Source organism: Apteryx mantelli, chromosome 22 (assembly GCF_036417845.1).
Source record: "Apteryx mantelli isolate bAptMan1 chromosome 22, bAptMan1.hap1, whole genome shotgun sequence".
NCBI classification, from domain to species: Eukaryota; Metazoa; Chordata; class Aves; order Apterygiformes; family Apterygidae; genus Apteryx; species Apteryx mantelli.
The window spans coordinates 3,305,774-3,329,354 of NC_089999.1; the positions used below are offsets into that span (position 1 = coordinate 3,305,774).

The 23,581-nt window shown below is 47.1% G+C and overlaps 1 protein-coding gene across 1 annotated transcript in view; it reads left to right on the forward strand.

The window, feature by feature from the left end:
• CALN1 (calneuron 1) overlaps positions 1 to 23,581 on the forward strand; it is a 139,997-nt gene that overhangs the window by 9,185 nt on the left and 107,231 nt on the right. Inside the window, exon 2 of the mRNA XM_067309604.1 lies at positions 5,924 to 6,048. Coding sequence (XP_067165705.1) covers positions 5,931 to 6,048 — 118 coding nt within the window. The 5' untranslated portion in view covers positions 5,924 to 5,930. The remainder of the gene's footprint in view (positions 1 to 5,923; positions 6,049 to 23,581) is intronic.

The following is a 23,581-nucleotide window of genomic DNA, read 5'->3' on the forward strand; positions in this document are numbered from 1 at the left end:
GGGACGGTTTCCATTTTCTTGGTCGTTATCTCAAATAGGGGAATACTTCCTTAGGTTTATGCCAGTAAATAATCATGTACGGAATGAATGCCATGTACTGCGTGAGTAAACATGGGGGCACACATGTGGGTATGGAGGGTGAAGGCCTAAACTGGTCAGTGAGGGACCAGTTTTAGTGTTCACCTGTACCACCAGATGCAGAATGAATCTTGTGTGTGTGCACTGTGGACAAAGGTCTCTTGTCTTTATAAAAGGTATGAAATGATCTGGAGTGGATTCAGTGTTTGGAAGTATCGCTTAGCAAGGTGCGTTCATGCTGGGTCTAGCTTCTGATAAGCAGCCCTGCTCCCAGAAGTGGGAGTACTCCTGTTTTCCGTAAGTAAAAGAAAAGCCCTTTCAGAGGCAGCATCGGGGCTCATTTGCACTCACAGCCCAATGACTTTGCGTTACAGTTTGAGGAAATTTGGCTTCCAAAAATGATCAGGTGTGTTTATTGTTCTGTGTAGGCTACAGTGGAGGACCGGGAGCAGGTGAAGTTCTTGTCTTACTCCTCCTGCGATAGATCTGTTTATATATAGCCCAAATGTGCCTCTCCATGTCTTTCGGGGTATTTGGCTTTATTGGTATCAATAACCAGAAAACACAAACTTCCTCATAGATTTTTCTCTCTGGGAGGATCTATTTTAGGGCTTTCCTTTTAAGGCTTCCTGTGTACCAGACCTTATTTTTCTTGATCCCAAGGCGCCCTTCCAAGGCCCACTTATATTGATTTTGTAGCTACAGAAAAAGCCATCTGCCTGAGTGCACTGCCCTTCCTGTGTCTCTTTATGCACCTGAGTTGAGACTGATTAAAGGAGACTTCTGCATTTTCTTGCAGGAGCTTAGATCCTCACACCTCATTACAGAGCTCTCAGTGTACTTCTCTCCCCAATGCCAAAATGAGACTCTTTGGGCTCTTCAAATTTCCCTTTGGTAGCTTGGTCTCATATTGAATTTGAGGTGCCAAGTCTTTGCACAAAATGAAAAAAAATCTCTAAACCTCTTGTTAGCAAAGCAGGTGATAAGGGACAAAGTCACTTAGTGCTCTTCCTAGCAGAAGGATTTTGCCAAAACCACGTGCCTGCAGCAAAACGCTCAACTTTCCTTCCCTTAAATATATTGGCTACGCATAGAGACACGTGGATTTAGTCTAGCTCAATTGCTCCTCTGCCAGAGAGCATGGGCTCACAGCGACCCTGAATTGTTACTGTCTCCTTGGAAGAGAGGGAAGTGACTCTTTCATGGGCAGCAATGAAAAGAAAATGTACCAGAATAGAAATGAAGACTCTGGAAGGATGGTTGTCTCCCCTGACTGATGTGTCTTGCCCAGCAGAGCACAGAGGATCAAATAGTTAAGAATTTCCCAGTTGATACAGAAGAGTCTGTCTGCTCTGCTCTTCCCTTTGGATCCAGTTAGAAAGTGCAAGTTATTGCACAGCCTGCCCAAGAAAATAATGGCAATCTTTCAGCTCTGGGGAAAGCAAGGAAATTTTTCCTATGTCTCTTCTCTTATTTGCCTTAGATATCCTCATGTCGCTCAGTCCAGGTAGAAGACATCTTAAACACCATTACTTCATTTGATGATTTTTTAAAGGGTTTTAAATCAGTGCTAGGGGACTTTAAAGCTACAGTTCTGCTTTTCCTAACATTTGGTCACTTCATGGATTTTCTATATTGTTTCCTGTATTTTTTTTTTAGCCCAGTTTCCTGAGAAATGGAAGCTTGCGCTCTTGTACTGCATGTGCGTGCTTTTCTGTCTTTGTGCGTGTGTGTTTTTCCATGCTCTCAGCCTGAACCCTGTGCTCAACTTCAGCCAGTTTTGTGGGAGATCTCAGTTCTACCACGTTCCCATCTCTCTCTGCTAGCGTCCTTTCCACCTGGTCCATGTGAGGACCGAGGGACCGTGGCTGACCGGACGGTTGGTGTGCAGTGTAGGGCCCTGTTAGGGTAGGCATAGTGCAACCGCTGAGCAGCAGCTGGGATCCACCTGGAGATTACAGCTAACAGAGAAGGCAGATGCATGATAAAGGCCAGGCCTAACACACAGGCAGCGCAAGTGATCTTACGTGCCTGAGGCTATGAAACGGGGAACGGCTCTTGGGCACCGTTTTGTGCCTCATGTAAAGAGGTTAGCAAGAAATATTTTCCAAATTGGTAGCTACTGAGGGAGTTCCAGGATCAATACAAATTGATCCTGATTCCATCTCATTCATTGATACTTAAACCAAACCTTCCAGTTTGATAGTCATGTGGATTTTCAATCACATCTGGAAACCTTTCTAAAAAAAACACATCACAAGCCCTCAAGAAGGCGGCAAACTATAGAGACCCTAGGCATGTGAGCATCAGATAACTGCCCTTTTTTTGATGGCAAATCACTTACAAACATCTTATAATTTCATAAATGTAGTTGTGCTCAAATTAAAAAGAGAGGCTGGTGGTGCTGTCGCCGGGCGTTATGGGGGCTGTAACCTGCTGGTGAGCTTGGCTCAGTGACTGAAACCTTGGCAAGGTACCATGGTAACATTTCCATAGGCACATTTACGGGTTGTTTGAGGTTTTCTGGTTAAATGTCAATGTTTTCATATTATTCAAGGAGATTTTGTTACTTCAAAATCCCACTGTTCCTTTGAAAACCTCCTTCAGTCTGCAACTTGCTCAGTGAAAAATATGTCTGTTTTGACTGCTCGGAGATGGAGAGCAAACCATGCTGATTAGCTCCGGGGCTTATTGTACGACTCTTTTTAACGGGGCAAAAGCCAGGGCGTCATCTCTGTTCCTGCCCAGAGAGAGGTGGGTGCACCTTGCCACGAACTCAGTGCCTTGAAGTGGGGTGAAGCCATTGCCCCCGACTCTCCTGGGAGCCTCCGGTGCGGGAGTGCTGCCCATTGCGGGCAGGTCCCCGTCAGCACCTGCCCCTGGCCCTCAGGCCATGCAGAAGAAGTAAAAATCAGTCTGCAGTCTATAAGCAGCAGCCTGACTTCAACCCCAGTCAGCTTGGGGACCTACCTAGGTCTTCTAAGACGGGACCTGGTCTTCTCAGGGAGTGGGGAAAGAGGATCATCCCAGAGCAATCAGTTTCCCCATTGTCTGAGTTTACTGAGGGTCTAAGTTGGCATTGGAAGGAACAGCCATAGCCGAGCTGAAGGTTGCTGTATTTCTAATGTGGACATTTTGGTTAAGTCCTCGGGGTATGGCAAAACGAGTGTGGACCGAACTGGGTGCGCTAGGACATACTTCTGGTTCCCAGACAGACGACAGGCACCGACACATTTCCATTAAGCTCTTTGTGTTTCAAAATCTGGTGCTTTTCTTTATTAGCTTTCCCACAAGCAATGCCACTTTTTGCCATTTTCTCCCACGAGTGCCGGCTCCATTTTGATAGCACAGACTCCTTCTGCAGGAGGCTTGAGCTGTTGAGACGCTGAATGCTTCTGAAGAGCGGCTGTGCATCCTGGTGTGGACGTCTGGCTTGGGAGCTGATGCTGGTTTGGTTCCCAACATCTCTTGTTAAAGCTGTAAACAGGCTGAGAGATCCTAAATTTCCAAAGCTCTACAGGGTTTTCATTGAAAAATACTGGAATATTTTTAAAACAACATATCCAGGCAGTGGAATTAAATCCAGGATTTCTTGCTCCAATATAGATGGGGATTTTTCCCCCTCCCCTGTATTAAAACGCATTATTGGATCCCAGGTGGGAGCTGATTTTAAGCACTTGAAGCCTCAGGGGATGTGCATTGTCATGGGTTTTGAGTGGTCATAGAAGCAAAGGCTCAGAGAGAGGATTTCAGGAAGACTTTAATGTACCTTTGCATGCAGAAATGCATGACTTGCTGTTACTACAACTGCGCGCAGAAGCTGGATGAAATCAGCTACTGACTGCAAGGGGCTGCGTGCCCTTAGCCCCGGGGGGCTGGCGCAGGCAGGTACTGGCACTGCTGCTGCGTCCTGCTCTGTCCCCCAGCCCGTGTGCTCCTCAGCACACTGAGTCTGCAGGGCAAGTTCACATGAGAGTTTGTAGGAGTGTGTTTTAAACCTCTTCCTAATTTGATAGGATTTTGAAGATCAGTGTAATGGCTTTTGCATTGCACATGTGATTATGGAAAAAAAGCATGGCTCAATTTCTGTCTAAATACTTTATTGTGGGATGGGAAGCTAATGGGGATCATTCAAACTGCTGGAAGTGTCTCTTCTTTCCAGCTTGTCAGGATCCAGAGTAGCACCAAAGTTGGCATCTGCTATGTGCCTTTCTATGGGTAGGTAAAATTCCTGTCTTGGTAGTGCAGAGCAGTATATCAGAATGAAATACATTAATTGGTAAGTGCTGGGAAATTACAGATATGCTTAATGAAAAAGAAAACCTTGTTTACGGTTTCTAATGTGCTGCTGAAGAAACTGGCTCCCAAATAAAAATACTTAAAATTAAGATTAGGATTTATTTACATAATTACTGCAAAAGAAATTCTGGGTACGTGCTGAGTAATGCAAAAGAAACCTCATGGCTTTTCTTCTGCTCTTCCCTGTGTCTCGAGGTTACTTTGCTCTTTGTGCAAGTCTATTAAAGTTTTTCTAACTCAATGAGGTGAAAAATCATTTGTTACAGAATTAATACATGTATATACACTTCTTTTATTGTCTGTGGTAAGAACATATGGCCGTGTAAAAGCCTGATCATCCTTGTCATTGTTGCCGAGTGTTGACTGGAGGATGACTCAGTAGGTGGCACTTATCTCTTTATGGCAAAGCAAGCTGATATCCCGGCATGGCTGTATTGAGAATGTCCTTGGAGTTTGTTTCTAAAGGCGCTTTATCTCCCATTGGTATAAATTAGATCTGCCAAATTTGCCAGATAAATTTATATTAATGATCGATTCCAAACTGTATTGCCCAGTGTGTCCTGGACGCTTTCCAGTTTCTGTGGAAACTCTGAGCCAGATCCTCAGCTGATGTCGGTGTAGCTCTGTTGACTCTGCTGATCTATATCTGCTGAGAATTTACAGTATAAAATGCAATAGGCCTATGATGGGGCTGCACTGATTGAAACCAGCCAAGGGTATGACAAATCTTCCTCTTAATATTTCAATTGACTTTGGCAAACTTGCTTCTTTCTTGTGTATCCTAAATCAATGTGTAAGTGAGGCTGACAGTAATTTCCACTTTTGTCTGTGCAGATGGCTGCCCTTCACTAGACTGCGGTGTTTATACCTGCTAGGTTTGCAAACACTTTTCTGTTACAGTCTCCCATTGAGCAGTATTTTTCCTTAGCTGTCATAGTTATGAGATGAAAATGTTCTTTGTTGGGCCATGCTTGGATGTGAATTTTCTTCTTTCAGCAAGGGCCACTAGAGTCCGAACCTGAAGCACTGGTGTGATGTGCATCTCCTTGAACACTGATGCTCCGGGCAGGGGCGTTTGAACTATCTAAGGGGTTTAGATGCTCGGGATTGGGGTCTGAGAGCCGAGTGTCCAGACCCTTGCACAGCTTTGACAATCATGCTTCTGGCGCCTGTGACTTTTTAATTGCATGTAAATGTAGACTCCCGTGAACTATGTAATTATTATCCAATAGCAAATCTCTAAGCTGAAAGTTGTAATATGAATGCTAGAGAATATTCTCCTAGGACACCTTTTTTCTGTCTCTGCTAAGTCTTGTCCTGCGTAAAGAAGAAGCCACTGCTTTTTTTTGTTTAGCTCCTGTTTCAGACACTAAGTAAAAACTGTGATCTACCAGTCATGCACTTGACTTCAGCACGTGTTCCCTGTTCTAGGATGCAGAAGGCTGTTGTCCAGCCACTCTTTCAAGGCAAGCTGTTGCGCTATGGAAAGAAAGCAAAGACAAATAATTAAAATAAGCCTTTCTTTTCCCTTTTCCCTTGTGCCCAGGGAGAAGATGCCATTCCACCATGTAACAGCTGGCTTGTTGTACAAAGGCAACTACCTGAACCGATCGCTCTCCGCTGGCAGTGACAGCGAACAGCTAGCGAATATCTCTGTGGAGGAACTGGATGGTGAGCAATGTCGTCATAGTTTTCCAGAGGGGGGCTGGGAACAGGGAAAGGCTCATATTCGTCTTATCGGTAGCGTTGTCATGCGGTGACCTGAAAGGTAGTTGCCCTGTGAAGCAAGGAGTAAAAGGTGCGTCAGAAGTGAGATGTCTCAGCAGATCGGGAACAAAGGGAAGGCCCCAGACCAAAGTTATGTTCAGACCTGGAGGCTGATTTTAGCCTCAGATTTTGTCCTTCTGCCTGGAAATAAGGCAACTTTTGAAAGAAGAAGGCTGCTTTTTACAGGCAAAAGTTTCAAGAGAAGAAGTTGTATGTTCAATAAAGATGTCTTCTGCTTCTCTCTGTAACCTGCAGAGCTGAATCTGTTTTCCTAGGCAAGTCTGCTCATTGGCTTTGTGGCCTTTAAAAAGTGAAGTTTCTCTCTGTAATGAGATATGTGGAGGTGGCTTGTGGCTTAGGCTGGGAAGAGCTTCCGGATTCTCTTTTCCAGGTCGGTGATTTGGAGTGCAGGCTGGCCTCAAACTGGTAAAGGCTAGGTTATGCACATCTCCTCCCTGTAGGATCTCCTGTGATTTCCTCTCCAGAAGCTGGTTGCCACTAGTTCCTTCTGTCCTGGAGACGGGCTATTAGGCCAGGTGGACTCCCAGCCTGGTTTACTGTGGGGAGGTCTCTGTTCTAGGCAATTTGTAGCTCACCAGGGTCATTTCTAAGCAAAAGTTAATATTGTCGACAATATTGGTCTTTGAACACTGTGGAACAAGTTGAAGCTCTTGATTTGCTTCCCCAGTGGACATTTTGTAAACCATGATCATTATCAGCAGTCTTGACAGCGAACTTATTGAGTAAATGAATGAGAAAATGGCACTAGGTAGAAACAGTCCTTCCAGGACTGGCTGGAAGCATTTTGGCAAAACAGAAGAGAAAAAGGCTGACATTTCTGCCCTCCCCCCCCCCCCCATTTTACCTGCTGTTTGGTAAAGGAGACCTCAGTTTTCAAGCCTTTTCAACTCTGAACCTTGGGATTTGCTTTTGCAAGCTTTATATTAACTTATAATAAGTAGGAGCAGGATTTTTCCTGAGCATTTGTTATTGCTTCTCTTCTTTCCAATGAGAATGGGCTGTACATGCTACAGGTGAGATATGCAACATGCAAAAGTGCTTTTAGCTAAGATCCCAGGAATACAAGGATTTCGGAGCCATATTCTGGGTAGTTTTCGTGGGTTACCAGAGTTTTGCTCAAAAGTTTGAGCTGGTGAGCATACGTGAACTGGCTCAGCTTCTGTGCATCCTTAAGATGAAAAATTACATTGCAAGGTTAAGTTTAGATACTCTCCCTATTCAGGGTGGCAGAGTTTGGCTGAGCCCAGGTAGGAGGATGTAGGATGAGGTCTTGCACTTTATTTCAAATGCAGACAGGAAGACTTTCTCTGCTATGCCTACCGTAATTAGAGCCCGTCTGCTGCAACTGCCTTTGAGGCTTGCAGAAAACTCTCAAGAGCTGATAGACCTGGGCCAGGGTGTCAGCAGGGCTGTGACCCCACTGTCAAGGTGATCCCACTGTGAAACTCTTGCTTGGTTTGTTCCCCTGATACTTGCATGGAGAAGGGCTGGTGGCCGGACGTGGGAAGGAAGGCTGGGATGCATGCCTGACCACAAGCTATTTTAATGCAATGCCGACCCTCCCACAAACCCAGCAGGGAGGGATGGGGGCCATGGGCCACCCCAGCGCCACCGCCAGCTCTGCGAGCTGGATCCTTCTCAGCATCGCCCTCCCGCCCGCCGGGAGCTGGCGGCTTCATCCGTGGGAGTAGCGGGTGCTGGTGGCAGCGAGGCACAGCCCCATGCACAAACCTGCCTTCCCTAAAGAGGAGACCAGAACCTCAGCGGCTGTGGATCGCCTCCGTTAATTAACGGCAAATGAGATGAATAGGTATATAGGAGCAGCCTTTTAAGAAGGCAGCAGCCGAGTCGCTGCTAATGTAAATGCTGCATCCATTTAATATGGTCTGTGCCCTATTATGACTGTGCTATTGAACTGGAGAGCAACAGATTTCATTCATCTCTGTTCACAAAGAATATCCCCCTCATTCTTCAACAGAATAGTTAGAGCTCTTTAACTAATCATCCATTTATTTTCTGGCTGTTAGACACAGGCTTCTGGTTGGAATTTAGTTATACATTTTGACAGCCTTTTGCTTTACAAACACGTATTTTCAAGAGCTTTATATCTTTGCCATGAAGACATACCCCAGTTCTTAGCCTAGCAGAGAAGATCTCAACCTCAGGCCATTTCTTCCCACCTGTAAATACAGAAATGGTACTGGATTAATTCATTTCCTCTTGAGCTGGAGCAGCATAAGAAACTGAAGATGAATTTCTATGTGCTCGCTACCAAAGCACAGTCTAGCCATTGGAAATCATATGTAATATTAAGTCAGCAGTCACTACCTTACTGTGCTTTGTTAATAGTATTGAAGAAGTGCCCGAGTGTGTGGGTGACAGGTTAAGGTACCAGTGTTCACTGTCCAAACCCAATTCAGAAATACCCTTCCTGCCTCAAACGTGAATTAGCTCGGGGTGTGTAACAAACTGTTCTTCCCTGAGATGTTAATGTCAGTATATGGGAACTTCATGGATATATTAAGCTGTGATAGCTCTATGCCAATAACATATTTGCATTTAATCATATAGACAGGGAAAGAGATGCCAAATTCCGCTTGGTATCTTTTTCAGTGAGATTTTGATCCCAAGAGAGTTCCAGCATATTGACGAATCCCAGTCTCATTTGATAGTGATATTAAATCACTAAGGGATTGAAGCTCTTTCTGTGGAAGTCAGTGGGAATTTTCTGTGACGCTCTGGTACACTCAAGGCTCCAGCAAATGCCTGATCTGTCAGTTTTTTCCAGCAGGTTTTTCACGTCTAGCATTGTGTGTCTCAACGCCATTCGCTCTGTAAAGGCTTTCTACAAGTGTAGGCTCTCAGATCCCGCGGCGTGAATGCGAAGTGCAGCCTGGGTGGAACAAAACGTGACTCTTGTTGCAAGCCGTTGCAATGAATACTGACTAAAAATGTTTGTTTGGAGCCCGCCGGCGATGTACGCAGGGGAATATGGAGATCAGGAAATGAAAAAGATTTACGGCTTCAAGTAACGTAAGGGGAAAAGATGCCTGGGTTTTTGGATGAATGTGCACAGTCCAGAGCGGCACCTCTAGGGTGCTGCTATGCCTCTTTTGCGACTAGTTATTTTTCTCCTATGAAAACTTTTCAGACTTGCACCAGCCATCTGTCGACTTTAACTCCGCTCTGTTTTTTTCCATTCTGCTTTAAATACTACGTTGGCAGTGAGGAAAAGAGGCTGGAGAGATAGCAGGTCACTCTGTTGATCGCTTGTCTATTCCTAGTAGTGTTGTTTGCTATTTGTGGTTCTGTAGTAGCGTGAGGGTTTTTAGAAGCTGTCACCGTCACAAAGGGAATTAACTCGCAGAAAGCTATATTAGGCGATATTTAACTTTGTAATACAAAGTAAATGACGGAGTTGAAAGTGGCAGGCCATCCATAACCTGTCTCTCAGGTCCCGCGAAGTACGATGGGGCCGCAGATGAATATTATTGCCATATGCTCCGCAATTTCTAGGCATGAAAGTATAAATTGAGTCTGGGACGAACTGCTTTACGTATAGATTTTCTGGCTATCGTTAGTTGATACAGAATCATGGCACTGTTTGTACACACTCTTATCGTTTTCATGTTCCTTTTAAAGCCAGCTTCTGTCTTCACATTGCAGACTGCTAGGAATATTTTTAATAAAAAATGGTGGATGGAAATCATCATGTCAAGCTTGAGTCATCCACCTCCATAGGCTCTATCTAAAGGGTATTGTCAGGAGGTAAAAACATTTCCATAGTAGGAATCTGACAAATATCACCTGAAGGGAGGCACATGCATTATAAGTAGGCTTTGCAGAAAGCATCTGTGAAATGCATGATAGTCAGAGTGCCTTGCAGAGAAAACCCAAATGTGAACCACAGCGTCAGTTATTTGTCCAGAAAGACGTCATGATAAATCCTTACATGACCCAGATTCCTTTGAAATCAGCAGTGTCCTGCCCATGCAGGAGCAAACGTTGCTGTGCGGCAGCAGAATAATTGTTGGCATCTGGTGACTGAGACCACGTAGCCCCCAGCCCATGCAGGGCCTGTGGTACCTAGAGGGCTTTGACTAGACTAGAAGATTTTTTTCCTAGTTGTAACCATCAGCCTGGCCGATCTGATGGTGTCCTTAAAGGTGACAAACTGAGAGAAACTCCCAGTGCATGCTTTTGGCTGCCTGAACTGGAGATGTCAGCAGGGCGACTGCGTGAAATGGGGGCACAGCTTCTGGCTGCAGGAGCTTTGGGTGCAGTCATCTTCAAAGCAAGTGTCTGGGGACTTCCTTCGCTAGGAGACTTTCCTGTCATTGTAGTTTATATGCTGCACTATGGGACGTGCTTCGCCCAGTTTCTACTTCTTTCCAGCAACCTCCTTCTGTTACCTGCAGAAGGTGTCTTCCCTGGGTCACTGTTTTCCTCGGCTCCTGCATGAAAGTCAACGGTGAGCGGCTTTAGACTATACTGGAAAACAGCTCTCAAAATGATTAAAGGGCACAGTTAAATGATGCCCATATGGATTTTGAATTAACAGCAGCTGACTCCCTCATGCCAATAATCCAGACCATGAAAAGTGGCTGAGGATGTGTTGGGGCTGCGGCCGCTTCCAGAGAGTCAGAGTCCCAGGGATACGGCAGGGCGCTTGGTCCGGGGAGCTGAGAGCACCCGTGGTCTGTACAGGGTGGGAGGAACAGGCAAAAGAGTCACACATCTCAGAGGCACACAGAAGCATTCCTGTTCTAGCCCTGACTGAAAAAAAGGCCAAAATTGGGAGTATTTACCCTCTTGTGGAGTATGTGATGTCAAATGTGATGTTTCTTGGATGCTTTAAGTCCCAGAAGGCAAGGGGCCCTGATGCTGCAGAGCCCTGTGACCTTGAAATCTCGTTTGGGGGTTGTTATTTAGCAGAAGTCCCCATGAAGCATGAGGATCGTGGCTGATTTGGATCCCAAGTCACTCTCCTGTTGTCAGAAGGACTCGATAAACGGCCTTTTGCTTGCTGGGGAGTAGGGGCTGCTGCGGGACACCCCGTGTCTCTCGCCAGGTGTCGATTCTGCCTGAAGATGCCTGTTTGCTAGAGGAGATGTTAATCTGGCTGATGGGCGCGGAGGGTGAAGGGGAGTCGGGTTCCCTCCAGCCCCAGCAGCAAACTAGCTGCGCGGCATCGGTGAATGAGACTGATGATCTTTGGTGTCCCAGGCGAGATCAAACGACGTTTTGGAGAAGCAGCGTGCTCAAGGAGGGAAACCCAAAGGGGAGATGTGTTAGTCACTTGACTGACTCATGTAGCAGCAATAAGGCTGCCTTTGGCTGAGTCTGCCTCGCTAGGCTCTTTGTCCATGGGGGGGAAAAAAAAAAGAAAAACATTTGGGAAAGTGGAGAGAGAGAAATAAAAGGGAAGGAGAGCATCCTGCTGGCGAGGCTGGAGTTGCAAGGTCTTCCCCTGGAATAGCGAGACATAGCAAGAGAGGGTCTGCACGGGCATACGACCCAGCCGGGATGTGCTGAAGGGTGCTCGTGGCCAGGGCGCTGCCACGGCAATTTCTCCAAAGACATGTTTCAGCGCAAGCTCTGGGAGCAGCCCGTTAATTAAGTGGATGAAATTGTAAAAAGCTCATTTCCTCTTTTGCGGAGTTCTTGTAAAAGAGAGGTTTATCCATAGTGTCACCATTGTGAGTGATCAGGGCTGGAAATGGAATAATTTATGCTTTATATTGGACTTTAATAGTGTTTCGTGTCTCTGAATATAAAATTGCAGCATCACTACACAGGTTCTTCTGTGGACAGAACTGGAGGTATCTCTGACTTCTGCTGAGCTCCTCTAGGTAGTTTTCCAATTATATATTTTGATTACAATGTGGGTTTCCTTAGGACTTACTAGTTTCAGGTATGAAACAGCTTCCATTTAAAAATCATAAAAACTGGTGCAGTATTAACATTCTGCATAGTATTATTTTACTGGAAGATGCATATTTGCTCCAGATGGTGAGTGTGCAGTGGAGGAGCAGAGCTGCTGATGGAGAAATTGTGGCTACCTGTCCAAGCCAACATGCCAACTTACCACTGATGAAGTTCAAGGAGCATGCATTCAAATCGCACAAAGGGAATGATTTATACCCATAAATCCCTGTGATCTGCCCTATTCTCGAGGAGCTAGTAAGCAGTCTGTAGATTTCAGCGTTGTGGCTGGAGCGGCCAGCAGACATGAGGCCCCCTTCCCTGCCACACCGCGTTTGAAAGTGTTGAACTCTCCTGGGCTCCTTTCGGAAAGTTTCCCCCCACTTTGCACCAGAGTGGCAGCAGAGTCCTGCGTGCCATAGATGGACAGATGTCCATCCGTCCAGCCCATGCCTGCAGTTCAGTCCCAGCATCACAGACCTCTCACACTTGGCCTCCAGGAAAGCTTCTGTACCAAAAATTAGCAGCAGTTCCCACCACAAAAAGGCAACAGCGATACTCAGTCACCCAAAGTGGTTGTGCACAGGGAGCTCTGGCTCCTCTGGGTTTGACTGGAGATGAGGGCTCCTGTTGCGCAGGGTTTAGCTGCTGCATTGCCTTGGGGCACACTAGGCCTGAAGGGCAGCTCTGGGTTTCCTCGGGTCCTGGAGATCCTCAGCAGGAAGGTAGTAGAAAGCTGCGGATTGAGGTACTCCAGAAAAGCAAGTATTTTTAGCCTCCGATGCTTTACAGCCTGGGCCCTACACGAGAAGCCAGTTCTTAGCCAGTTTAGCCGGTTGCTTACACAGTGGGACAAACCTCTTCTGGGTGCACCCTTGGGAAGGGGTTGCAGAGGCTCTGTGGTCGCGGTGGACCTCTCTCTCCTTGTCCCACACCCTCTCTGCCCGTGCCGCCAGGAGCCTTGCTGCCAAGGGGGGATGCTTCACCCAGACTCACTGCCCCCAAAGTGCAGGAACAGGCATCAGCATCATTTCTGAGGGAAGAATCCTTAGAAAAAGAGAGTATAAATAAAATGAGCTTGGCTGCCAACAAATTAGAATTACAGGGACACCATCTGGACAACAATTAAAGAGATTGTTTGAACTCCAGCTACGCTGACATAGTTATAGGAACTGGCTGGTGAGCAAGCGAGTTATTAGTGTTGGGTATTCAGATTTCCTTGGACGGAGACTGGGGGGATCCTGGCTTGTTGTGGGCAGTGGAGAAGGAGCCTCCTCAAGCTCGATCTTGGGACACGTTACCACTCCATATTATGGCAGTTTTGGGAAGAGAGCCGCAGCTTGTGGCTTCATCTGCTTGCTTCACCTCTCGCCGCAGCCCCAAGCAGCGCTGCTGATGGGGGCCTCGGCGTGCACAAGCTTTGCCGAGACGAGCGCTCCCCAGCCCACCATGAATCATTCTGGGCAGACGCTTTTTGCAAGTGCTTCAGATGATCCCAGTTCATTTTCAGGCCAGACTCTCTTTGGAGCGCTGTGATAACATGCCGTCTGCATCGCCCCAGGCCACGGGTACGGAGCAAATTCAGATGAAGGACTAAACCTGCTTTAAAAGGCATTTAAATCTTGCTATGACACATTTATACAAATTTTAACATGGATTTTTAATTTTTTATGCAAGCTTTTAGGCCAGCTCATTAATTTTCCAGGATCCTTGATCCCTTGTCTTAAACCTCTGGCTTTGGGATGCAGCTCTTATTCTAAGTGTTGCTCTGTGAACTCAGGGGGTCTCATTCTTAGCTGTCACTTTATTGCTCTGGAAAAATACTCTCTCGGCAACGGCTTTTAGCTGCTGTATGGAGGACAGTGGTGAGGGCAGGGTCACCGCCAGAAGGACTTGGCACACGCCTTGAGACTGGGAGGCAAAGGGGGCTTGATGCTACTGTCTCCCCTATTTCCTCGCTGAAGGCACATGGGAACCGAGGATACGGCAGGACCTTTGCTGTGCATACGCGATCTACACGGCGGGGTAGGTGGCCACATTGCAGTGCACCCTTTCTGGCACCCTTTAGCTGTTTGAGCGCCGAGAGAGCTCATTTGTGGTGCAGTCAGCCTGGCCAGGGCATCTTTCCCTGGCAAAGGGAGAAATGGATTTCTGATCCAGCTCTGTGGCTTCTGGGGCTCAACAGGATTGGCAGTGCTACGGGAACAGCAATTTCTGTCTGAAGCCATCTGGGAATGGCTTCCCACCCCAGAAATGGAAGGGATGTTCCTTCTTTTTTCAGTTGGGCAGGATGTATCTCAGCGGTCTGGCTCCGCACCGGTGTCCCTGCATCCTGGGGTGCAGCGGGTGCAAGGACGCACGCAGTGACGAGTCCGGGTGCCCTCCGAGCTGCAGGCTGGTGGCATGCTGGCAACCTCACCTCTGCAGAAGCAACAGAAGGTCCAGAGGGTCAAAGTGGCTGGACTCCAACTGAAAATTACTCTTATATGCCATCTCTTCCCGTTTAACAGTACAGGCAGAAGCACAAACCCAGCCCCTGGCCCGGGTTTAACCTGCCTTAGCCATCCTATCTGTGGTGCTCAGTGCAGAGCAAATGACTTGCTATTTATTTCATTTCCTGTGGCCTTCTTATCAGTGCTGGAGCTCGGGGGCCCTGAAGTGCAGATTTGAGAGGGTCCGGACGAGATGCCATTAGAGCAAATCAGGAGATGAATGGCTCAGCATGCCAGCAAGCCCGAGCGGCGCAGACCTGAGCAAAAGGACCTGCATGCTGGGGTTTGTGCTCGCAAAGTGCAGGAGCAGGATGAAGCTGCGTAAAACGTGAGATCTGAGGCTCTCACAAGCTCAGATCTGGTCCAGAGCACCGCTAGGTACCCTGTCTTAGCAGCCATCACACACCGTGTCTCAGATGTAGTTGCCATCAAGCTTTGGGTGTTCCTCCTTCAGTTAATGTGATTTCAAACACTTAAAGATGGGAAGGTTGATGTGATGCTCTGCACATGACCTTTTTCTGATCACTAGCTTGTGGACTGTCAGGTGCCCCTTTGAGTTGCAGAGATCAATATTTTAGCCTGGCTGTGCTAGTTCACTGTCTTTCAGCACGTCAGATTTAATCAAGTTGTAGCAAACCACAAGCAGTCGTGAATCAACTTCCCTACCTCCATCAGGGCAGCTGCCTCACCAAACCGAAAACGTTTACAACAAAAACCTCTGTTCTCCGCTGCATTTAAGTGCTTTCTATAAAGGAACATTCAAGAATGGATTTGTCTCCTAAATAACAAGGTTTAGCAGTTATAGGTTCTTACTCAGAAGCTGGATTCCAGGAATCTATTTCTAGTTCTTCACAGGGATGTTTTGGCAGTCACTGATCTTCTTGTGTCTCAGGTTACCTGGCAGTAACGCTCTTCATGAATGGCAGATAGCAATAGGTCCACCATTGCTTGGGGTGCTGTAAGACCTCTGGATTAAACATCATCCTTGGCATTTAGCTCCACGTGAGGGACGGCTTTGCTTTGACCCCCAGCGCCGTGGTGCTGTGCCTGTCTCTCAACTGAGTGTGCTAGAGCCCGCTGGGGACACAGGAGATGAATGATGCAGGCGAATACTCCGTCTGGACGCAACACTATGCAAAAAGGGCAGAGAGAAATACTCAGTGATCCAGAGAGTATTTCACCCGGTTCTGTTGCACGTGATGACTTGAACAGATACTGATTTATTTACTCTTTTTTTTTTTAATACAGATAAAAGCAATACAATGTCAAGGTTAGTGTTCACAGCCTCGGTTTGGCTGTCGGGGCATCTGCTCTGTGGTATCAGAAAGCATCTCGAACCTGCTGAGTTGCTGGGCAGAAGCCAGCACTGGCAGCTGCTTTTCATGAGGCTGCGCGACCGCATCGTGGTGATGGTGTTTGTGGTCTCCGTGCTGTTGCCCCCACTTGCAAAAAAGTGCATTTATCCTGCTGAGGGGGAGGGCGGTGACTCACTGCCCAGGCTTGGTGGAGTGAGAAGTCACTTGGGGAGGCGGGAGTCCAGATGAGAGAGGTGGACTACAGCAGTGCCGGGTTTTAAACAAAAAGATGGCCATGGCCATCACAGTGCTGCTGGCCATCTCCCTCCAACTGCCAGGCCGTTGAAACAGAGAGGCCAACTGCTGGAAATCTTCATTTCCCAGTTTCCCTCACCAGATCATGGGTCCTGAGAGCCGTTAGTGACTAAGGACACCAGACAAGGTAGCCCATCTTGGCCATATCTGAGATAAGAAATAGGTGCAAAATGCCGGGGAAAAGAAGCTGGGGCTGCCTGTCCGCTCCTTGAACAGGCTGTGCAAAACTGCTGCCTGCCAGCGTTTGCACCAGACAGTTTCCCAAAAATCCAGAGCTGGGGGAGGCAGGAGGAGACGAGGAGGGGTAGCAGGGCAGATGAAAGCGGGGCTGGTAGCACAGTAGCTGAGAGAGGCCGGGGGCAGGGGACAGGCTGGGTCGCAATCGGGAGCTGGGAGCAGTGGTGGCCTGAAGGATGGGGAAGGAGCATCCTGGAAAGGAGGGGCACTGAGTGCAGGGCAGAGATTTGAGCCTGAGAAGGGGCGAGAGGCTGCAGCGGGGGAGAGGCGAGAGGCCAGGCGGCTTATGAATGGCTGCATGAAGTGTTGGGTCAGCTACTCCCCGAGCGAAACGCGCTGGCAGCCAGGGCTACGTGCAGCAGTTGTCAGCTTTTGTAGGACCCTGCAGCTCCCAGCCACCAGCCAGATGGGCACAGGGGGAAGGAGAAGGAGCCCAGCTGGGAAGCACTGTTTTTTCTAGCTTGGCTGGCTTTTGCAACATCAAAGAGGATCAGTACAGACCCTTTGAAGTCAGCCTTAGCCTCTGCATGCCTATGAAAACAAAGGGGTGCAAATCTCCTGGGGTGACGGCAATCCTCTGAGGAGCTGGGTGCCTTCTAGGATCGCAGAGAGCTTTGCTAGCGAGGGTCATCCGGATACAGTGATGTGCCTGGCCCAGTGCACCCAGGAGCACCTCGTGCCAGGGCAGGGAGCAGAGCGAGTTGCCCGTAGTTGCAGAGGTTGGACTCCAGCACAAAACTCGTGATTACTGACAGGAGCTGTCACAGCTGCATTTTTGCTAAAGCAGCCTTTGTTCTCAGTGCAAGTCCATGGATGGACCGAGCTGCTGCTCTCTGGGAAAACTCATTCAGAGATTCAACTTGGAGGGGGGCCGTAGCAAGATGGTTTGGTGCCTGGAAACCTTCCTCTTCCCTCCTGTCCTCCTCACACATGCAAGTTGCTCCCATATCCTGTTCACTGGCCTTTTCCAAGTAGTCACATCCTGGGCAGGCATCCCTCTCACACCACCTTGGCTTCTCTGCTCTGACACTTGCTATCAGAGATGTTTCTGGGAGCGCAGGATGTACAGTAAAGCTCACTGGAGCTAGTCAGACAGTAGTGGTTCCTAAAGTGCTTTGTGAGCCTTCAGCACCAGAGCAGCTACTGCAGTGGTGGGGGCATGGGCTGAAATCACTGCAGCTCCTAAGACTGATGCCAGGGGTGAATCTGGCTTAGACTATTCCCTCTCTGAATGAAATGAATTAAAACGGTGCTGCTTTTTTGCAGTCTAAGGTCAGCTCAAGGTCCTGCATGTCCTGCATCACTGGGTGGTGCTGCTATGCATGGTCCTGTGCTCTCAGTGCCATAGCAAGGACTTGGCTGGGGCTCTGGGGTGGCACCGTGGTCTTTGCGCTGGGCTGATTTTTAGAGGACAGGCTGGGTGAATAGCCAGGAGCTTGCCCTCTGCTTTGGGCTCCAATTCATATCGACTGTTGAGTGACTGTTGTGCCCTGGGTCCAGCTGAGAGGACCTTAAGAGAGGGATTGCAGTGATGCTGTTGGGACCAGCAGCAGGACCTATGCAAGGGTGAAACAAAGTGAGCTACCCCCAAAATGTCTCCTGACTGGAGACCACAGGCTGCTGTTTCTGTGGGGTTCTGGTATGCAGAGTCCTGACACCATTAAAGAGAGGGAAAAGTAGATAGGACCAAACATCTGTCTGGGCTTTGAAAGAGTGTTGACACATAGTCGTTTACTCAGCCCCACATCATATCCTGCCTGGAGCAGAGGCACTGCAGGCAGCACTGCAACACTTTGCAGGAACAACTGTAGGACAAGCAAGAGCAATAAAAATAAGTTTCAGAAACCTTACTGTTTGGTATTTTCAATTTTCAGTATTGCAGAGCAATGCAAAGTCATATTGTTAAAATGTTTGCTTTATTTTGATAAAACTTCTGTTTAAAAACAAACAAACAAACAAAGACAACCAAAGCCTTGGTGGTGAAAAGATATTTGTCTCTCTCATGTTCTTGAATACATACCATTATAATATCATTTAAGAAAAGTCCCTCTTTCTCAATAAGCCATTCGAACACAAGCCCATTAGCAACCTGCGCGATGAGGCAGTATTTTGTAGTTTGAGATTATTCTTTTGGGCAATTTCTATTTAATTTGCTAAGAAACACAAATATCATTACATTTCTTTCAACTGAATCCTGTCCAAGGCCATGGGGTTTTGTGAATAGGTTTGGATGGGGAGGGGAAAGAAACATGGCTGTTTAATTGATTGTAATTGCTCTTACTTCCCTAAGGTAGAAAAGATTCGAAGCATTTTTTTTTCCTCAGCAATTCTTCATGTTTGCACATAAGGAGTAAATTGTGCTTTGCAGTAACACAGTAATTTTTGCCTTTGAAATGTGAAACTGTGTTTGCCAATGTGTCTGATGGATGAAATGCCCATCACAGGTACTTAAACGTTACTCGTTGCTGCTTTGTAAATATTATTTCAGTGTTGCAGGAGGAAAAATGGGAAAAAACAGAGAGAGAGTTGGAGGACATGGCTGAAACAACGTTCTCTCCTGCTTTGCCTCTTGGGGTGGGAGCTTTCAGCCAGCCTGGCCCCCTCCCTGGCTTTGGGAGGGCATGTGAATGTCTCCTGTTTCTCTTTATAAAGACAGTAGAGGTAACATTGTCTCTGGCTGCATAGTCTGGAGGAATCAAATCTACACCTCTGGGTCTGAAAACGAGTGTTCGTTCTGCCTAGGTTAGCAGCCCTAGGACTGGTGCTGCCTCCCAAATACAGCTGTGAAAATATGGGAATTTTCAGTTTTCCAGCAGTTAAAAAAAAAAAAAAAAGTGGGGGATCCATCTCAGTTTGAGCCAAATCAGCATATTTTTATTTTTATTTTTTTCCATGTGTTGGAAGCTGGGAAAAATCTCATCTGTTCCAAAATGAAGTGTTTCATATAGGTTTTGAGCCTTTAAATCATTTCAGTTTTGAAGGCGTGGCAAACTTGTAAATTCTGGATCGCCAAGTCATGTGCTGCCATTAAGGAGTTGTCTTTGGAACAAGTAGTTCGTGCAACTGCTGTGACTTGATGAAGTGTTGCAGAGAGGCTGAGTCCATATTTTTGCTGAAAAATGCTCCGGGAGGCAAGTGTTACTGCGCTGTCACGTTTCAACATTCCCCTGCACAGGCACGGGCAAGGTGCCGTGGTGTGGCAAGGAAGGAGATTTGGGCAAGGACCTTGCTTTCCCCCCCCGTGATCTCCGTGGAGAGCACCAGTTACAATATGCTGGGTGCATGCGTGGGGTCGGTGCGGTCTCAATGAGCAACACCTATGAAAGCTCTCTGAAAACTCCCAGTAAAAAAAAAAAAAAAGTGGCGTTTCTTGAGCAATATGCAACGTAGAGGCACCGGCTCGTGGCCAAGCTAGAGCAGACCCTGCAGCGGGGCTTTCAGATGGGCTCAGGCGGGTGTCCCCGGGGTGCTTTAGCATTTTCTCAGGCACCTTTGCTCCCCACAGCCGCTCCACAAAGTCATCAGCGTCGCGGAGGGCTGCGCGTCAGGGCCACGGTGGCTCTGGGTGTACCAGGGAGAGGGATGCGCTTCCGTGACTGCTATTGCAGCACCTGTGACACCCGGCTCCCCCACCAGGATCCTCTGCCCCGTGTCCGGTTTGGGCCTCCCGTTCCCCTGCTGAAGGCTAAAGAGGGATTAGGACGGCTCTGGGAAGATGGGACACAGAGATGTGGTGGCCCTGTGCCACCAGAGATGGTGGCCCTGTGCCCTGTGGGGGTGATTGAGAAAGGGATCGCAGCCACTTGGATCGGACCAGGGAGGACTTTCCCCCGCAGGGACTACTCCCGTACCCCTGAAGCCAAGGAGGGTCGCAAGAGCTGGTGGCATCGTGACTCTGCCCGTATCACCCTCCAGGAGCCCACGGGGCTCCCCCCCAGCACCTGCAATGCATGTGAGTTTGCTCCAGTCTCTTCGCACTCCAACAGCCCACAAACATCACCCACAGAGCTGGGACCATGTTGGAGAGGTCCTCCACTGCAGGCGTTCAACCAGTGGCCTCTCAAGTCCTTAACTGCTTCATTGGGAAGCTGCTGTCAGCCAGCCGGGGTCTGCTGGCGAGCCTGCGAGCAATGGGCATTTCACAGAGAGCGTTTCAGCTCGCTGGTGGTTCTGAGCAGTAAAAATATACAAGGTTTATTTTGGATTCAGTTGCAAAAGGAAAGCACGCTTCTCCCCCCCGGCCCCTATTTTGGGGCTATTTAAAAGGTTAGGTAGCTGGTGACTCCTTCAGCATTCATTCCAGTTGCCTTCCAGGCTCGTTTCTCAGTATTTAATATATACCCCATTTCCTTTTTTCCTAGCTCTGCTTTTTCACAATAGGGAGTGGAATATACGGACCAAGGAAAGAGAAGCAAAATAAATAAAGAGCCCAGTTAAATACAGGGCTTTGGAGAGAGGTTCTAGCTGGCCTTAGGCTTGCTTGCCATCCTGCACTGAGATCTTACAGCTTCTGCCTGCCCTCTTTTTGTTGTGATAATAGCGAGCAGGAGATGTTGCTTTGATTTCTGTAACTCTCATTGATAAGGCTAAGGGGTTATTTGTCCCTTTAAGGGGAGAAGGTCAGATCAGTAAAAATGCAGATGCAGATTGGATTAGACAAGCAACCTCTCGCTTAAGAAGTTATTTTATCATTTGATCTTCTTCTATTTTTTTTTTAAGAGGGTTTCTTTTTGAGCAAGTGATTGGAGAAATTTTTCTGCTGGTTAAGATTATTGTCATCTTCTGTGTAACAGTGCGGACGGTCAAGGCCTTCGGCTGGAGTTTGTGGACGCCTTGTGTGCGTGTTGCTATGTCAGGGAAGGGGCTTTGCTGGGTGAAAGTGCTGATTCAGTGTCACACAGGGTTCCCCCCTCCCGATGTTTCTGGTGGTGTTTATTTGCAGTAACAGAAACCTGAAGCTTCTGCTTTCAGGTAATTTGTGCATTTCTTGTACATTCAAACTCTTTCCAGTGCATTTTGTAGCACCCAAGGAATTCAGGTTTGGAATCACAGAATTAAGTCTCAGCAACTAAAAAGCAGTTCTGATCACTTTGTAACCTTGGTGCTGTGTGTTTTTCCGTCAGAACAATGTTTAAACCCAAATAGTACACATCCCTGAATTTTTTTATTTGCTTGGATACATGGGAGAAACCTTCCATGAGGTGTTTCTCAAGAGGCGGGAGGGTAGATGTCCCGCTCGCCTAGCCAACGGAAGAACTGGTTTCACCTTGTAAAGAGACTTGTCTTCAAAGTGGAACGTGCTTATTTTGCAAATGTGGAATTCTGATCCCATTGATGTAAGCAGCAAAATTCCCATTGACAGAGCTAGGCTTTCACTCTCTGTAGTTTAAGAAATCGGATAACTGGCTGATCTCTTTAGTGCCTATTTCTTTTTCTAAAGAAAAGCTTATTAGTAATGTGACTCCTAGAGAAAGTTTCATCCTCAAAGGCTGAGTTTTGGTGTCTTTAAACTGTATGGAAAAGTCTAGACATCACATCTCGTAATGGGATACTCTCTGGGGTGTAGCTGTGTGTACATGTTTGTACATGAGTGTAGTCAGTTGATAGAGATTTTAATATGTCAGTTGACAGCACAAAGCCAGTCTCATCTCTGTTATGAACCTAAGCAAGCCTGCTAGAGAAGGGTGAACTGGCAGGCCCGAAGCTGGCATAGGTATTTAGAATGAGAACTGATGATGGAGGAAAAAATAGGCTCTTCTGAACCTTAGTCCTTCTGAGAATTACCAATATGGAAATCTGTGTTTCACTAGTCATCAACCATCTTCCTCTAGTCCCACTTACCTCTTCCAGCTCTTGTTTGTGAGACCTCTGAGCCTTTGATGGGATAGGAGCAAAAAGAGCTGAAAGAAAAGACTAAAAAATTCTGAAGAGCAAGGTCTGTGAATGTATTCATTTTTGTTCCAAAGGCAAAGCTGATTTGGCACCAGCTTTGACATTCTCTCTTCACTCACTTTCTATGTCTCCGTCTTCAGTCTCAGCTCTACTTCAGCTGATGGTAACTGCAAGGCCCTCCTTGACTTCAGTGGGAGCACTACTGGGCTCTGTCCTTCCAGAGGTCTAAAACAATTTATCCAAGCAAAGCTTCCAGAGGGGAGAAATCCCAGTTTCATTCACAACTGGGAGCACAGACCCACATCCATCCCCAGTTACCTGGAGAACTAAATGAGTAGTCTATGACATCTGATCTCCTTCTTTTGTCTGTGGGGAGAGAAAACATTTCCAGAGGATGAACTCTGGTATCTACTAGGGAGCCTATATAGTTCTTTACTGTGGCTATCAAGGGACCTTTGACTTCAAACCAAGTTTGAAGCTATTCAGGAAAATTCTGGACAGCTGTGACAAGCGTATATGGATGACGGTTCAAGAGTGTGTGTAGCAATCTGTAAGGCATAAATACTTGGTGAGTGCTGTAGTGACTTTTTAATTTTAGTGGGAAAACCAGAATGTGGCAGCCAGAAGAAATGGTATGAAAATAGTAGTAACCCTTTTGGGAACAGGAAATGTTATTCCTCTAAGAGCAACAGCCCCAATTAAATGGAACCTTTAGAGAAGTGAATAGCTAATTACCTAGATAAGGATGAGGCAGACTCTTGCACATGGAAAACAGATTTACTGGGGAACTTTTATCTATGTACATATGTCCAAGATGATTTGTTTTCTTGCCACAAACCCCAAATTGTCTGTGCTTTGTAAATATTGTGGTTGATGGCTGTAAAGATTTCCAATGAGATCAAGTTGGAAAGAGTGATATGGTCAACCGCAGTTACCAGGATTGGTGTGGGAAATGGCTCATGGCTTTACTGCTGTCATTGTTCTTCAGATGCAGCCGTGGCATCTTTGTCTTTGCTTGCATTGCGTGGGGCAGTGCCGTGGGTACACAAGTGTGTCCTGTGCTGGCACGGAGGGCCCCGGACACATGGACTCAGCATCTAAGCTAGCTCCTGGACCCAAGAGGATGCCATCTCTGCTGTGACCTCTTCTAATAAGAATTTTTATCACTTCTGTGCATCTCCAAATCATTTAGGTTATGATATTAATAAAAAGTGAAGAGTTTGGAGGTAGTAGTTTTGGCATCTATAATATTTAATTTGC